At 42.2% G+C, this 18,269-nt stretch overlaps 2 protein-coding genes across 2 annotated transcripts; both read left to right on the plus strand.

Moving 5' to 3' along the window:
- Nucleotides 1-44: 44 nt before the first annotated feature.
- Nucleotides 45-12,076, plus strand: matn3a (matrilin 3a). The gene is made up of 8 exons (XM_081602409.1): nt 45-1,155; nt 1,998-2,477; nt 3,369-3,481; nt 9,312-9,774; nt 10,544-10,669; nt 11,256-11,353; nt 11,475-11,545; nt 11,637-12,076. Exons 1-7 carry the CDS (start codon nt 987-989, stop codon nt 11,529-11,531), a joined length of 1,506 nt encoding a protein of 501 aa, XP_081458535.1. The 5' UTR covers nt 45-986; the 3' UTR covers nt 11,532-11,545; nt 11,637-12,076.
- Nucleotides 12,077-15,300: 3,224 nt separating this feature from the next.
- Nucleotides 15,301-18,211, plus strand: ttc32 (tetratricopeptide repeat domain 32). Its single transcript, XM_008397572.3, has 3 exons — nt 15,301-15,464; nt 15,668-15,834; nt 17,373-18,211. The coding sequence occupies exons 1-3, from the start codon at nt 15,316-15,318 to the stop codon at nt 17,498-17,500; spliced, it is 444 nt and encodes a 147-aa protein (XP_008395794.1). The 5' UTR covers nt 15,301-15,315; the 3' UTR covers nt 17,501-18,211.
- Nucleotides 18,212-18,269: the final 58 nt, after the last annotated feature.

Raw genomic sequence — 18,269 nt, forward strand, 5'->3', positions numbered from 1 at the left:
TTTCTTACCTCATATTTTTCTAGTTTTGTTTTATGCCATTCCCTTAAATCCATCTCTTAAACTGACATGTAACAATCTTTTGTTTAATCTCAACATACACTCCGCAAATCTGGTTTTTATGGAAAACTGGCTAGTTGAGACGTAATAAGTGGTAGAAGACGGTCCGGTCAGAAGAGAACAAAATTCAACTTCTTAGTTTCCAGTCAAACAAATACTAATTCTCATTGTGAACCAGGATGGTCATGTTGTTGGGATATTTTTTGTTTGTTTTTGAACAAATACAAGGAGGAAACTAGTAAAAATCCAAACCCAGCTAATGACTGGTAAAGACTGCTCACATAATCTCTCCATGCAGTCCAACAGATGTAGATTTTTCTCATTGATGTTGGGGATTAAGATTAAAGAATGAATAATTTATTTTATTTTTTTATTAAACTGAAGAATTTAACTTGGAAAATCAGATTTTTAGAAATGCATGCTGCATTTCCAGATGCCACATTGACCTGCCTTTGTTTTTTATTTTTATTTTTAGAAGGTTTTTGTTTAGTGATGAAAACGTCTAATGCAGGACCAAAAATAAAAACCGTATGAAAGTATGAACATAATGTTTGTTGTAGAACTACAGATTTCTACTGTTTATTGTCAAACTGAAAAGGAAAAAATGAACGGCTTTCCTTTAGAGGAAAGATTTTAAAGGAAAATATACATGAGAAGGGGAAAAAAATAAATAAAAGCATGAGCAAATACATTAACCATGGCTTAAAGGAATCACACTTGAGGAAAAGCAGCCTCTTTTGACCCTCCTTGACAAATATTTGTTCTCCCTATCCTACAAACCCTCTGGATTGGGTGGGCAGTCTGACGCGTCTCTCTTCAGATCTTCTCATATGTGAAGGTGGGCGATCCCCTGCAGAGCGGAGCAGGATACTCCAGAAACCCCGATCCTGAAAAGACACACAGACCTGGCTCTGCTAAATGATCTAAAGATGAAGCCTTTTCCCTGCAGCCTTCTCTTTTGTGTTTCGCTGCTGTTTTCTGATGTTGCACATGCAACCTACCACCTCAAAGCAGGAGATTCACGACTGAAAACCGCACAAAGTTATGCTCAGACCAGACACAATGCTCAACCAGTACTCAGGACCCTGAATCCAGCAAGTAAGTTAATTAAAAATCCAGTTTCTTATTCAGAAAATATACTTTTAGATGGTAGAGGTTTTGTTTTGTCATAAAGCATAAATTGTGTTTGTTACTTCTAAAGCTTTAGCAGGAAAAAAATGTTGTGCTTCTGCAAGAGATATACATTTTAATAGTAATGTAGTTTTAGATAGTTAAAAAAATGTAGTCAACTATCCACTCATCTTACTGAACATTTTTGTTCACATTTTTCAGATTTTTATTTCTAAAAAGCATTGGTATTATGTGCTATGTTGTGATGCTCTGCAACATAAAATGCTAATAAAATGAGCTTTTTAGATATGACTAGTCAAAAAAGTGAAAAGATGAGCTTAATTCAATTCAAATTCATCTCATCAAAGGCAGCGAATAAAACAGCATTTTGTTTTCTAGCCACAGGTTCATTTGCAAACCCAGTCCTTGGTTAGATCTTTCTTAAAAGATGACAACATTAAAATGAGCGGTGTGAATACTTTTGTAAAGTGAAGCACGTTAAAAGGCTACAATGGATGAATATTTCACCCACAATCAAGTGTTTTAACAACTGCATTTTACACTTTTTGTAAGCATGGTGATAAGTCTTCACTAGAGGGTTTCACAAGCTGCCATAAAAAAAATCCCTGCTTGTTTGAAACATCTCCAATGATTGAATATTTAATTTTTTACTAATCATGTGTCTGTGTTCCTGTGGACAATAAAACAATGTCTGATTGTTGTTAATGTAACTAGCGTTAACTAAAATGTCAACTTACAAAACCTTCATGTTTGCCTTCCTTCATCCTTCTAATGTTCTCTATCACTTCTCCTTTCTGGTGGGCCTGTAGATCACAGAAGTGATTACACGTATAGAGGAAGGTATCACTACCACTACCAGCCACCAAGGATCCCTCCACCGGTAGTGTATCGACCTCTTCCTCTATCTCCACCAGTGACTTACCACAGGCCCCCGCTCCCCATGCTGCCCTATCACCACCGGTTCAATGGGCCAGCTGCACCACACCTGCATCACACATACAGAGGTTTATCTCCACCAGTTGCTCAACCACAGCCCCAACACAGAGTCAAAGGCCCATGGCCGTACAAACCGAGAGGTCCGTGCCCTACAAGGTCAGCACCAGTGGCAGCTATTTTAGTCCTCCCCACTCTGCCAAGACATACGGTGAGGCCAACGTTCCCTGCAGCTACAGAGACACCAGTGACATTCATCGTGACCACTGCGTCACCAGTGGAGACCCCTGCTCTTTGGAAGCAACCGGTCAGTACCCAAAGCGGCCTCATCACCACCATCAGTCCTGTGGAGACAGGTAGAATATTACCAGTCAGGATCGCTTTCCAACCCAACCAATTCTCCTCCGTACTTTCGAGGTCAGATGTATTTTTGCAACTTTTGGTCAGCGGTAGACCTGTCCTCTTACCTAGGAGTTAGACAACAACACTGGTGCTGCTCTCTCAAGGACGCACGCATACTGAGATGACAACTAACAATCTCTCTTAAACGCATACGGTGCTGTATTTTAAATAAAACAAAAATGTCTTTGCCCCTTACTAATTTTATTTTATTTTTTCCTTTTTTGTACACTACAGTTTTTAAGTTAATATGCTGAAATTCTAATTTGAAGATTGCTCCTTCTATTTAATCAGGTTCCATGTCTTGTTTTTAAATTTGTTTGGTGGTCTGAAACATTAAAATATAACAAAACTAGAAAAAAAGCAGAAGAAATCTGTAAAGGGGAAAATCCTATTTTTCATGGCACTGTAGTAGAAAAATGTGAAGAGATCTTCCACTGACTTCCAGGTTAACTAAAATGAAAAGTAGAGAGGATCTGACTGATGAGCTACACAGTTTGTTGTATAATGTGCATGATATTGTTCAGAAAGGAATGCTAACACTTATGTCTTCTCGTTCAGGTGTGATGTCTCTTTTAATGTTGTGCATATTTTCCTTAAAGGAAAGTGAGATGGGTTGCTGCAACTCTGAAATGATGCATTGTATGTTACTCAGCATACACTGTCATTTCTGTTCAACCAAACAAGAGATGCACTATCGTTTCATTTAGTTCCTTTGGGAACATGCCGTACATCTCAAACTGTTCTGTTTTGGATGATTATTTTTTTTCACCACTAAAACCAAACTTTAGTGTTTTTAATTTACTATTAAATGGACTTATTCTTGCCATGGTTTGGTTGATCACCAGAGACAGATTCTCCATGCAGGAGTCGCCCCCTGGACCTGGTCTTCATCATTGACAGCTCTCGCAGTGTTCGTCCTGCCGAGTTCGAGAAGGTCAGAATCTTCCTGGCCAACATGGCGGTGTCATGGTGGATTTGAGGTTTCGAACCCACATGCAGGAACACACACGAAGAGATCAGTAAGTGCAATAATTTATTTACAACATGTACAAGGAGATAGATTGCCACAGGAAGGAAGGTTGGGTCCAGGAAACTCTCGGGGGCGACTGCAGGCAAAATGGAGATGGTGAGTATAAAGATGGTGGGAATTGACTTGACTACAGGATAAAGTTGTGCTTACCGAAGGAAGCAGATAAAGTGCAGCGGAGGGGGGTGGGTGCCAAGAGAGGGAGTAGTGGAGAGGACGTAGGTAGACCGACGGTGGTTATGGCGTTGGAGGGCGGACAGGTGGATCTGAGGAGACTCGGAGGAACAGCGGAGGGCTTCCAACTAGAGGAGTCACAGGAAGGGGTAATCCAAGGCTAGTTGGCCTAGGGGAAGGCTTCCCCAGAGAACCTTGTAGATGTCCTGGAAAAAAGGTAACAAGAGACAGGTCAAAAAGGCTACTAGGAGAAACAACTTGAAAAAACGTCTGAGGATATAACGCAGCAGGCTGATGTACCACTAAAGGCAACACTCTGGCAGAGAAGTGTTGGAAGCCCACTGTTCTTATACTCCTCCTGGGAGATGATGATGCCAATCAGGTGTGTCCTGTAGAGCCTGTCAGCACACCCTCCTGCCAAGATCCAACCCACTGGCGCCCTCTTCTGGGTGGTTGGTGGTGCTGAAAAGGAAAACCATCTGACCCCACAACCTGGTACCCAACAGTACCCCCCCCTCAACGACCGCCACCCGGCGGTCCAGAGGAACCAGAAGGTTGGGAGGAGCGAAAATCAGAAATAAGGGAGGGATCCAAAATAAACGAGCCAGGCACCCATTGCCGGTCCTCAGGGCCGTAGCCCTCCCAGTCTACTAGGTATTGCCAGCCCCGCCCACGCCGGCGAGAATCCACAATACGGCGGACCGTATACACAGGGTGGCCGTCAATCTCGCGGGGAGGGGGAGGCTCCTCAGGTGGGCACAACTGGCTGGAGCAAACTGGCTTAACTTGGGAAACGTGGAAGGTCGGATGAACACGGAGGGAAGTCGGCAGGCGCAGGCGGACGGCAGATGGACCAATGACCCTCTCAATAACATATGGACCGATGAAGCGGGGGGCCAACTTCCTGGAGACAGATTTTAAATGAATGTCCTTAGTGGAAAGCCAGACCTTCTGACCTTGTTCGTAGGTAGGAGCAGCCCTCCTCTTGCAATCGGCCCAGCGACGATTCTGCTCGGCTGTGCGATGAAGGGCAGCGACAGTCTTGTCCCAGATGGCCTTGCATCGGCGGACATGATGTTGCACCGACGTGACAGCGATGTCCGCCTCCTCAGCCGGAAATAGAGGAGGTTGATAGCCTAGAGAGATCTCAAAGGGGGTCAGACCAGTAGCAGCAGAGGTGTGAGAATTGTGGGCATACTCTACCCAGGGTAGGTAACAGCTCCAGTCAGAGGGGTTGGACACAGTAAGACACCTGAGAGTGGCCTCCATCTCCTGGTTCATGCGCTCGACCTGGCCGTTAGTCTGTGGATGATAACCAGATGAAAGCGAGGCCCTGGCCCCCAACGCTGAACAGAAATGTCTCCACACTTGCGCCGAGAATTGTGGACCTCGGTCTGACAGGATGTCACAGGGAATACCATGTAAACGGAACACATGTTTGATCAAGAGCTTAGCAGTTTGGAGAGCTGACGGCAATTTTCTAAGAGGAACCAAATGACAGGCCTTAGAAAACCGATCAATAATGGTGAGGATGGTGGTCATCCCCTTAGAGGATGGGAGGCCGGTGACGAAATCCACTGCTACATGGGACCAAGGCCGTTTAGGTACGGGCAACGGTTGCAGCAGACCTGCTGGAGACTGATGGGTGGGTTTACAACGGGCACAAACAGAACATGCCAAGACAAACTCCCTCACATCCTTGTGAAGGGACGGCCACCAAAAACGGCGAGAAGCTAAGGCTATGGTTCTGCTAATGCCGGGGTGGGCCGAAAATTTGGAGGAATGCAGCCAAGTGATAACGCGAGCTCGCATAGCAGTGGGAACATAGCTTCTGCCGGGGGACCTGTACCAGGATCTGGCTCAGACTGCTGTGCTTGTTTAACCAGATCCTCAATCTCCCAGGTCACCACGGCCACAGAACAGCTGGGGGGAAGGATGGGTGCTGGAAGTTCAGAGTCATCCGGTGAGTATAACCTAGATAAGGCATCAGGCTTAACATTCTTGGAGCCCGGACGAAAGGAGATGGACAGATTGAAACGAGAAAAGAATAGAGACCACCGGGATTGACGAGGGTTTAACCTCTTAGCAGACTGCAGGTAGGCCAAGTTCTTGTGGTCTGTCCAAACGACAACTGGGTGTTCCGCTCCCTCCAGCCAGTGTCTCCATTCCTCCAGTGCAAGCTTTATGGCCAGCAGCTCACGGTCCCCGACGTCATAGTTTCTCTCTGCCGGGGAAAGTCTGCGGGAAAAGAAGGCACAGGGATGGGTTTTATGATCTTGATCAGAGAGTTGAGAAAGCACAGCCCCCACCCCCGAGTCCGAGGCATCCACTTCGACAATAAATTGTTTAGAGGGATCTGGCTGGATAAGGACAGGAGCAGTAGCGAAAAGAGTCTTCAATCTGTTGAAAGCTACTTCAGCCTCTGGAGACCAGCTGTATGGGGTCTTGGTGGAGGTCAATGCAGTTAAAGGTTGAGCAGTCTGGCTGTAATTGCGTATGAAACGTCGGTAAAAGTTAGCGAAACCTAGAAACCTCTGTAATTGTTTTCTGGTCTCAGGAGTCGGCCATTCCAAAACCACCTTGATCTTCTCCTCAGTAGGTCTTACCTGTCCGCCCTCAAGGATGTAGCCCAGAAAGGTGACCGAGGGTTGATGGAATTCACATTTCTCGGCTTTTACAAATAGCTTATTCTCAAGGAGGCGCTGAAGGACCAGGCGGACATGTTTCTTGTGTTCGGACAGATCCTTAGAATAAATCAGGATGTCGTCAAGGTAGACAAAGACAAAAACATTCAAAAAATCCCTTAAAACATCATTCACCAGTGCCTGGAAGTAGGCCGGGGCATTAGTTAACCCGAAAGGCATAACCAAATACTCAAACTGACCCATAGGTGTCTTGAAAGCCGTTTTCCACTCGTCTCCCTCCCTGATACGAAGTAGGTGGTAAGCGTTTCTCAAGTCAAGCTTAGTAAACACAGTGGCCCCATGAACTGGTTCGAATGCAGAGGATAAGAGTGGCAATGGGTACTTGTTCTTAATGGTAATCTGGTTTAGACCTCTATAGTCGATGCATGGCCTCAGAGAGCCATCCTTCTTTCCAACAAAAAAGAAACCTGCCCCTAAAGGGGATGACGAGGGTCGAATTAAGCCTGCGGCGACGGACTCCTGTATGTATCTTTCCATGGTTTCCCTTTCTGGTTTAGATATGTTGTAAAGACGACTGTTGGGTAAGGGGGCTCCAGGTAGTAAGTCTATGGCACAATCGTACGGCCTGTGAGGGGGCAAGGCCAACGCTTTTATTTTGCTAAAGACTTGAGCCAAATCGCGGTATTCGACCGGTACGGTGGAGAGCTCTGGGGGGTCTGCTTCATGGCGACCTGCCGGTGACTGGTTAGACGGGACGGCGGAACGTAGGCAGGAGGAATGACAGTTTAGCGACCAAGATTCAATGCGCCTGTCAGACCAGTTTATATTAGGATTGTGTCTCTGGAGCCAATCAAACCCTAAAACCAACGACGAGCTAGACGAAGGAAAAACGTAAAATGCAGCGGACTCTGTGTGATTTCCTGAGACAATGAGTTGTAGGCTTTTAGTCTGATGTGTAATCAGAGGCAGCGTCTTGCCGTCAAGAGCGGAAACACGCAGAGGAGCGAGGAGAGGAACAGTCTCTATGTCCATCTGTCGACAAAAACTGGCGTCTATCAAATTACATTCACAACCGGAATCTACTAAAGCCGACAAAATAATAGACTGGTTCTTAACCAGGAGGGAGGCTGGAATGAGCAGGCGAGGTGAGTCGGTAATTACCTGATGGTCCGCGAGTGCCCTCGCCGTTACTGGCGGACCTGGGCTTTTGACAGTGTGGGGCATTGGGCGATCAGGTGCCCGGCCTCCCCACAGTAGAGACAAAGCTTAGCCCGCAGTCTGCGTTGTCTTTCCTCCGGCGTTAACCGAGTGTGACCAATCTGCATCGGTTCGGGTTCAGATGAACTGAGCGGGGAAGTCTCGGCTGAGGAGGCACGGTTAGAGACAGATGACCACCGAGATGGAGGACCTCTTCCACTTCTTTCCTTTGCTCGGGATCGAACTCTGTTATCCAAGCGAATCGATAATTTGATCAAATCCTCTAGCGACGCCGGCTCATCTAGGGTAGCTAGTTCGTCTTTGATTTGGTCATTCAACGCGTTTACATACACGCTCTTGAGGGCGGTACTGTTCCACCCGGAAGCTGCAGCTTGAATACGAAAGTCAATAGAAAACTCTGCTATGGTTCGTTGTCCCTGCCTCAACTTTAATAGATCGCGAGAAGACAGCGCTTTATCCACGTCTTGGTTGAAGGCTTGTTTGAACTCAGATAAAAATTCATCAAAGGTGCAGTCGTACTGTGTGGAAGAGGAGAATTTAACTTCTGCCCAATCCAGAGCTCGATCAGTGAGATGTGCAATTATAAATGAAATCTTGGAAGAATCCTGTACAAATCTATGAGGAGTGTGATTGAATTGGATATTGCATTGCATGAGGAACCCCCTGAACCTCCGGGGGTCCCCGTCAAACCTGGGCGGACTTGGAAGAGGATAGTCGGAAGAGGTGGACTGGATCGGAGCTCGAGGAGCGGGATTCGGGGCTGACTGTGCTGCCGGTTCTCGGGCTGAGGAGGCTGCAGAAGGCTGTTGAAAACGATCACGAAGAAAACTGGTTAGTTCAGCTAATTGGCGGTTGGTTTCATTTTGACGGTTACCCAGTTCAAGAAGGGCAGACTCATGTTTCTGGATTGAGTCTTGTTGCTGCTGAAGGGCTCTCCGAATGGTTTCTGCGGGGTTCTCGGTCTGGCCAGAGTGTTCTGTCATGGTGGATTTGAGGTTTCGAACCCACATGCAGGAACACACACGAAGAGATCAGTAAGTGCAATAATTTATTTACAACATGTACAAGGAGATAGATTGCCACAGGAAGGAAGGTTGGGTCCAGGAAACTCTCGGGGGCGACTGCAGGCAAAATGGAGATGGTGAGTATAAAGATGGTGGGAATTGACTTGACTACAGGATAAAGTTGTGCTTACCGAAGGAAGCAGATAAAGTGCAGCGGAGGGGGGTGGGTGCCAAGAGAGGGAGTAGTGGAGAGGACGTAGGTAGACCGACGGTGGTTATGGCGTTGGAGGGCGGACAGGTGGATCTGAGGAGACTCGGAGGAACAGCGGAGGGCTTCCAACTAGAGGAGTCACAGGAAGGGGTAATCCAAGGCTAGTTGGCCTAGGGGAAGGCTTCCCCAGAGAACCTTGTAGATGTCCTGGAAAAAAGGTAACAAGAGACAGGTCAAAAAGGCTACTAGGAGAAACAACTTGAAAAAACGTCTCTGAGGATATAACTCAGCAGGCTGATGTACCACTAAAGGCAACACTCTGGCAGAGAAGTGTTGGAAGCCCACTGTTCTTATACTCCTCCTGGGAGATGATGATGCCAATCAGGTGTGTCCTGTAGAGCCTGTCAGCACACCCTCCTGCCAAGATCCAACCCACTGGCGCCCTCTTCTGGGTGGTTGGTGGTGCTGAAAAGGAAAACCATCTGACCCCACAACCTGGTACCCAACAGGCGGACACCCTCGATGTGGGCTCTGATGCGACAAGAGTGGCTGTGGTCAACTATGCCAGTACAGTCAAGATAGAGTTCCTGCTCAAGGACCACTTCAACAAACTTAACTTGAAGAAAGCCATCGCCCGAATTGAGCCCCTGGCGACTGGCACCATGACCGGCCTCGCCATCAAGACAGCAATGAAAGAAGCCTTCACCGAGAAGTCTGGAGCTCGACCTCGCTCCGGGAACATCTCCAAGGTGGCTATCGTCGTGACTGATGGGAGGCCTCAAGACCAGGTGGAAGAAGTGTCCGCTGAGGCCCGGGCCTCGGGCGTAGAGATCTACGCTGTGGGTGTGGACCGTGCAGACATGCAGTCCCTACAGCTGATGGCCAGCGTCCCTCTGGAGGAACACGTCTTCTACGTGGAGACCTACGGCGTTATCGAGAAGCTCACCTCCAAGTTCAGGGAAACCCTGTGCGGTAGGACAGAGAAGGGCCTTCAGGACCTTTCCCTCCGTTAACCCTGGTCTAGTTCCTCAATCAGGGCACCTACAGTCTACAGGGGTGGTTGCTGAAGAATGTGGATTATTTACAATGTTATTAGTGACCTCTGAAATCATGAGGGAAAAATCAAGCTGCAGATGCTCTCAACCCCCACATGGACTGCAGATGTCAGAATGTGCTTGTTGAGGCATTAATTGCCTGTAAAGTTTTGGGGCTATTCAGTCCCAAACTTTCGGCTTCAACTTAAAAAAAATAAAAATTCAAAGAAAAGTCAGAATTTTTAGATGTTTGCAACCACAGTGTCCTTATGTTTTTAAATGTTCTCTGTGTTTAAAGTGACTAATGTACAGGGAAATCTTGATAAGGTTATAAGAACTTTACAATGTCTGTACCAGTGGTTTGAATAGCTGAGGTTCTGCTGTGAAGACGAGATGTTTTGTCTCAGTGTTACTGTTCGTCCCTCTTTCAGGTAACACGTCTGTGTGCTTCCAGTGTTTCTGTGATTTTTACCTGTGTTGTCTAACACACAGCAAGTGGCTGAGATGTGGTGAAAGTGTTTGAATGATGGCGTTTCCCACCAAATGCAAACCTGAAAGAAAAACATCTATCAATGCCTTTAATTATGAAGCTATGAAGATTAATTTTCTAGCAAATTCCAGCACAAGTTAGCACATCTCAGCACAAAGCAAGAAAAATACTTTGTACCAGTTTATGGATCTGTACTGATACTTTCCCTCAAACCCAGGTCTGGACCCCTGTGCCATGGGACATGACTGCGAGCACATTTGCATCAACAGCAATGCATCCTTTTACTGCAAGTGCCAGAGCGGTTACGTCTTGAATGCAGACAAGAAAACATGTTCCCCAAAACGTAAGAACCTACTGAATCTTCACTTCCTTTAATCTTTGGTTTTTCTTGTGATATTATCGGTGCTCTAAAGGTTCGGGAATCCGTATAAAAAGTGCATGGGTTCACAACATACCAACCAACTGCTCCTTACTCTGCCTTGCAAAAATGTTTATAACTCATTAGGCTGTTTACATTTTGTCATGTTGCTGTTACCGCTTTCATCTGAATTTTATGTGACAGACCAGCAGAAAGTACTAATCATACTAATTCCACACACATACTAATACTAATACTAATCATAAAGTATTGTAAAAAAAATATTCGAATATTTTTACAGCTAAAACAAATAATAATAATCAAGCCTACATTTGTGTTCAACCCACCATATTTCTATCTCTGCTTTAGCAGAGCCCCTATATGTCACTATGAGGAAGTTTTTTTACAATTCGTCCTGCTGTGAAAATATGCTCTCATTTCTTTTTGCTCTGCTTTTTTCTTGCTCACTAGTTAAAAAAACAGTGTGGGTGGTTCTTTCTGTACTCCTTTTTTTTTTTTTGCTGGACATATGCTGCTACGCTGATGTGAAATCTGCTCTCTCCTGGTGAAGAGGCGAGGGCGGAGGTGGTGGAGGATCCCTGCAAATGCGAGGCCATGCTGGTTTTCCAGAGGCAGACGCAGGCGACCATCCAGCAGCTCACAGCCAAGCATATCCTTCCTGTTGTTTTAAATGGCAGACAGTGTTTTAAACGGTCTGCTACACGTATGACCTGAGCTGACCAGGCACTTTTATTGCTTTTTCCCCCCCCTTTTTCCTTGACTGTTCAAACTAGCTGACATATCCGGCAGAATAGAGCATCTGGAGAACATGTTGGGCCGTGCATGAAGCTTTGCACACTGGTTAGAGTGACTATCTGTTTTTGTTTGAAACATTGGTGAAAGTCATCCACTGTGTGTTCATTTTCAACTTCTACTTCTTTGTTTTCTCCAGGAGCAGACGACTTCTGTGGGCTGCTGCGTTCACGGACATCATCGGCAACGTCATCAGAACAGATTTTATCCATCAACTAAAGCTGTGACTCAAAATTCAGCAATTTGCATCACATGTGATGTTTAAAAACTATTGTTTATGGAACTAATATTAAACTTTATGATTGAAGTTGTACTAAAGATCTCATTTTTTAAATGTTTTTGTGCAGAAGTATATGTACAAAAAATATGTACATAGAACACTTTATGCTTACTCAGTGAAGGATGAAATATTTTTTAAGAAAAGTAACCCATTATATGTTAAAATGGCATTAATCTAGGTTTATACATAAAACGTAAACAAGCATTTCTGTTTTATATATTATGAGTGTTATGAAGGGACATGTTTAGCAAAATGTATATGTAAAATTAACAGGAAATAAATGCGTATTTTATAACTGGCTTTGTTATTTTAATTCTTGGGTTTATTTTTCAAAGTATTCAAGAGCAGATAAAATTTTTACATTTAAGAAGGGTTTAATGTGACTGAGTTTCAGTTGTACACAACACAAGTAAAAAACACAGTAAAAGCTTGCTATCTGATGGTGGTAGTAAGATTGAAAGCCAGACGTTTTATGCTAAAGATCCAGCTTGACAAATATCTTGAACAGGTTGAATACAAAAACAATCAAACAAATAAAGTTACCAGTTAAAACTTTGTGAGACCCACAACTCCAATAAAAGGCTGTAATTGTTTGATTGCAATAAATCAAGCAATAAAGACGATCAGCTTTGTAGTTATTCGATCTAACTTGCACGATGATCAAGTTAGCAGCGTTAGTTTAGTACAGTGTTTCTAAGTTTGAAAGCTTTTCCTTCATTCCTCCAAGCATCTGCTGCCACAAATTTTAGTTGAGCAGAAAAAAGTGACTTTTGCTTCCCTGTGTTGGCAGTGGGGTCTCATGATCATGCAGGGTTTGAGCTTTGGTGGTTCCAAGTAAATTTAATCACCTACAACTGATGATTTCCTTCAGGATGATTTCCTTCAGAACATTTCTCCAAAGAATCTCCAAAATGTACTTTTATTGTTTACTTTTAGATAATTATATAAAGAATGCAAATACACTTGATACACCAACATTGACAAGTCAGGATTTTTTTTGGCAAGTTTATAATATGCAATTTATACTCGATTGGAATACAGTGAAAGATCAAATAGTTACTCTGAGATAAATAGTGAAGAGCTAGAGTCAATTTTATATAAGTGTCTCCTTTTGCTGCAAGCTGCAGCAAAAACTTATGTAACCTCAGACAGAAATAATATCTGACTTTTTCTATGTGAGTATGGAAAAATAAGATAGTAGAGCACTGACATTTCTGTTACCAAAGTGCCATAGTTCACTCTAACATCTGATGCCAGGAGACTTCTTCAAAAATGTTCATACATTTGACTCTGCAGCCCACACACATAAAATACAATACAACTAGACTAACATAATATATTTATACAACTTGTTACAAAGAAAAAATCCTTTTTTTTAAGACCGGCTGTATCCAGGAAAACAACCGGTGCAGGTTATCGTTGGAATGTCCCTAAAACAGCCCAGTGGACAGAGCGTCTCCTGTCTGCGGCGAGGCAGAGTCAACAATCCTGGGTTGGTTTGGATCCTCTTCTCTCTTTTGACCAGACAGCTGGTTTGTGTTTGTTTGCTGTTTTGCATCATGGTTACCATACACACGCACGCACACGCACACGCGCACGCACGCTGTAGCTCTTAGTGTGTTCATCTTTTCAGGAGAAAAGATAAATGGGACTCACAGTTGTCTGAGAAGTGGAGAAGACGCACAAAGCTTTTCTGTTTAGAAGGTTTACCAGAAGCTGTGCCACAACCGGAATCTTCAGCAGGTGCTGGCTTTTATTGACACATCTGCTTTTATAACTTGGTATACGATTTCTGATTTGAAAATTGTAATAAAAAAATCTTAATTGCAGTAGTCACACCATTCCTAAACCTTACAGTAGATGTTTTGATTATGTGCAAAGACTTTCATGTAGTGTTTAAGATCAATCCAGGTGGTTTTCAACAGATCCGTGGCTTGAAATGAAGCATTTCTCCTGTTCAACACTGCAACTGAACCAACCGACAAAACGAGACAAAAACAACAATCCAATTTAGAATAGACTATAAATGTCAAAAATACTGGCAGTCCTTTGCGCTATTGGTTTGTTAGTGAGGCAGACCTAACTGGTCAGGTGCCTGTCCAACATGGATTTGGACACTTGTGTGTCAACTCTCTCAGCAAACAGCAACTTTCATGTTGGGCAAGTTCTGAACATAATATTTGCTTCAAATCTCACTGATAAATTCCATATTTTTAACTGATCTGTAATAATTTGAAAAGAAAATTCTAAATTTATTGACTGACATGGAGAGGTAATTTTTGAGGAGTAACTTCAAATCTTTCTTTTCCCCTCAAAATCCTATCAATTTCCGCTTTTAGACGTTGTAGAACGGTCCACCAGGCGAGGCTGTGCCATTGTTAAGCTTTCATAAACCTTTGCAGCAATATATGTTATTTCCATTTCTCCAAAAGCAGCCCGTTTGTAGCATCTCTTTCTCAGTCTGCATGTTCTGTTTGATCTGTGTCAACTCGTCAACACAGTCCGGAGATAAATGAGCTGCTCAGGGAAGCACCAAGCTGCTGACTGACCTCTTGCTCCATAAGGTGTAATTTTTTCCCACGACAGGCGACTTCTTGGCCTTAGAAATTGTCTGAGAATTTCTCTCTGCTATATGTCTCCTTGTTGTTGTACAGATGACCCAAAAAAATATCTCATGACCAATTTAACCGATGCTTTAAACTGTTTTTATTACAGTATATTTTTATTTAGTGAGAATCATCATTATTTTGAAGTTATTTATGTAATATAACTTCTTACTTGAGGAATATCCTTTGCTTACATTGCATTTTCACATGCAGTGGTTATATTTGACATGGTGATATGACTCAACATTAAGACAGTCAATCCATCAGGGCATTTGAAAAAATGAACTAAATTGCACCGGATATGTCCGCCTGCATGTCCAGGAATCAAGTCCTGTGTGTTGTTAGAATCTAAGTGTTGTAAGAAAAACACAAACCAGCAGGCTAACGATGTTAAAGTTGGTATCACCGTCAAAGTTTGAAACAAAGAGAAATGTAATAAATCGATGGGCCAAATCTGTACTGAAATATTTTTTACTAATCAGATTCTTTTAAGTACACTTCTGATTTATGAACTTTTGTAACATTTGTAAGAACAAGTGCCACAAAATTTCACAATTGTGTTATTGGCTCAAAGAGTACATTGTGTATATGTTTCAGAGGAATTGTCTCATTGATGGTGTCATTCATGAAAAAAAAAAAAACTACTACTGCACATGCGATTGTCTTTTCATTATGTCAGATTTTTTCCCTCTGCTGACTGAATAATCAAGGTATAATTCATATTTTATTGATACAACACCACTATAAAGGTAGTAGAATTTTTGTGAAAAATTATTATTATTATTATTAATAATAATAATAATAATAATAATAATAATAATAATAAAAAAACGTGACATTTGGTCTGACAATATTGATATTTGGTCACTTTTCCACACTGTTACGTTACAGCACGTCTTTAGACACAAGAATTTGATTGGACTGTCTGTTTCATGACGTCACATCCTCAACAACCTTTTACCTTTATGGAGGACGAAAATTGTCAGCTACTTGAAAATGCTCATTCTGAGTTTAACAAACGCAATTTTGACAAGGCGGAGGAGTTGTATGCAAGGTTTATCGCTTGCTGTTTACAGTCCAGGTATTATTTTGCCTTTCAAGACATGTTAAAGAAGCTAACGGCTGAGAAGAATATGAGTATATGAGTAGTGTTTTGTAACTGTTACCTGTCAAATTTAGTACCATTAATTTCATTTACCGAAAGCCAGCTTATTTCTATCTTCCCCGTGTATAGATTTAGTATTCATCGCCATAAAGAGTTTCGTCTCTGTTTTATCTGCGCAGGAACTGTGAAGCCTCCAAACTAGCCACTGCTTACAACAATCTTGGTCAGATAAAGTACTTCCGGGTGGATTTTTATGAAGCAATGGAGGACTACACCTCCGCTATACAGACTGACTGCCAGGTTCCAATCCCTTTCTACAACAGAGGACTCATCCGCTATAGATTAGGTAACAAAAAACACCCCTGACAATGAGCAAATTATCTGAAATGGACCAAAAAATAAATAAATACTTAAGACGATCGCCTTCATCCGGTCGGACTCTTCAAATTAAAAGCCTGATTTGCTAAAAAAAAAAAAAAAAAAAAAAGAAGTTCGTCCAGATATTTCATTTGTCTCCTAAAGAACTCAGTAAGAGCAAAACATATACATAAGAATGCCATTAAGGCATTCATTTATTTCAGTAATTTAGTTCAAATGGTGAAACTTAGATTTCAAGGGCTTATTTCTATCAATTCAGATGTTTGACTTGCAGCATCATCATGCATACAGATCCTCACATACCTCTTCTGCAGCTAGTTTCGAGGAATCCCCCCCCCCCTCCCCAAAAAAGATCTACAAGTATGAAACAGTGAAAATGTAAATAATGATTTTGGAACAGTCAACTGAATCAAAGAAATAAGGAATCACAGTAAGCAGTTTCATAGAAATTCTAAACATACAATCAACATTTCCTAAAATAATAATTTAATCTATGACATAACAGACAAAAACAATTTAAAAATTTATATTTCATACAGGTGCAATATAATTTACATGTCTTTTGGATAATAAGCATTGTCTATCTAGAACAGGGGTGCCCTCAAACTTGCTCTCAAACTTTTTGAGAGCAAGATCTACTTTTTCTCTCACCAGCCGCCTGAGATCTACCTCATGACACAAAGACATAAAAATTGCAAATTAAACTTTATTGACTTATTTTATATGCGCATATACATCAGTTATAGCAGAAATAATAAAGTGACAGAAAACTTAATCCTGTTTCTTCCTCAGTGACATTCTGACACTGGGAGCTGGTTACTGGTTTCTCAGTCAGAAGCTGGTTGCAAACCTGACGCCAGCAGGTGTCAGTCAGTCATGGTAGATCTGAAATTTGGTTTGCTGACCTCAATGTGAGAAACTACAGACAGATAGGAGGAACCAAAGAGCCCAGTAAAGGTAAAGGCAAATCTTCTGAAGTCGGGATATAATTAATTTAATTTCACATAATTGTCGTGGTAGAATTTGTTAAAACTTAATGAAATATATTTGTCCTATTTGATGTTGTGACGTATGCTCACAAACGAACGAGGTAATTAGTCAATAAACGTTTCTGAATGTTTATTGAACGTTCAGAAACTACAGCGGGTGTAATGAGCTACAGCAAAGGTAAACAAAGGTAAAACAATCCGATCAACTCAAAACCACTCCTATCCTCTCTCTCTCTCTCTCCCCCTCCCTCCCTCCCTCCCTCCCTCCCTTGACCGGTCGATCGCGATCGACGTATCGGGCACCCCTGATCTAGAAGATACTTACTTTCCAAAAGAGCAAAAAATCAATCATGAAGACTTTTTGGAACCGTGATCACTTTGCAATATCCTTTTAATGGGCACTAGGTGGAGCTGATTGTTTACAGTCATTATGTTAGATGGTGTTTAGAACTTTGGCAAATACAACACTAGTCTTAACCTTACCATGTGTTAATGCTGTTTTCATGTTTTCTTCAAGGCTTTTTTGAAGATGCCAAAAGTGACTTCCAACAAGCACTCAAGCTAGATGCTAATTTTGAAGATGCTAAAAGGAGCCTGCAACAGACACTTCTGGACCAACAGGAAAAGTTAAACAGAGGATACTGATGATTTTACACAAGCATCTGTGTGTAACCTCTTGAAAACCTGATTTCTCAGATACTTAGTGAATGTCCTTTCAGATATTTGAGAACATTTGGACAGGCACATTTAATGCTGACACTCGTTCCACATTGTCACACTGAAATGATAAAATATTTATTTTTATAAGCAGTGAATGATAGTGAAAAAAAAACCAGATTATTAATCAGTTTTTTCAGATTTGGGAATCATTTTCTGGTTGTACTTCATGCTTGATTTCTGAGTTTTATTATTGCTGATTTAAAAAAAATCTTATTTGAGATCTACTTGTTCCAGTTAGGTATAATGTTTTCATTGTAAGCCCTTCTTCCTGTACCTGTTGTCAAATAAACACTGAGGAAAAGATGCCTTAATTTGGGGCAAATTTGGGCAATATATAAGTAGAAACAGTCTTACCCTAGACTTAAGCTCAGTTGATCACAGAAGGTGAGTGATCCAAGTCTGCATTATAATGCATTCAGCTAGGCATCAAAAAATAGAAAACTGTCGCCAACTTTCATAACACGATCAACAGAATTTGTATTTTTATAGACGTACGATAGGACTGGCTATCCTACATCCTAATGACACTGAAATGAAAACATGTATTTATTGATACAAATTGAATGTGTTTGTCTTGTAAAGTGCATTGTGATGTTACATGCCGTGATGTATTGATAAATTGAATTGAAAACCTGACTGGAAAATGTGGTTTCTCTTTTTTATTATTATTATTTTTTTTATTTGTTAAAATCAC

Source organism: Poecilia reticulata, chromosome 21 (genome assembly GCF_904066995.2).
Source record: "Poecilia reticulata chromosome 21, P_reticulata-male-v2, whole genome shotgun sequence".
NCBI classification, from domain to species: Eukaryota; Metazoa; Chordata; class Actinopteri; order Cyprinodontiformes; family Poeciliidae; genus Poecilia; species Poecilia reticulata.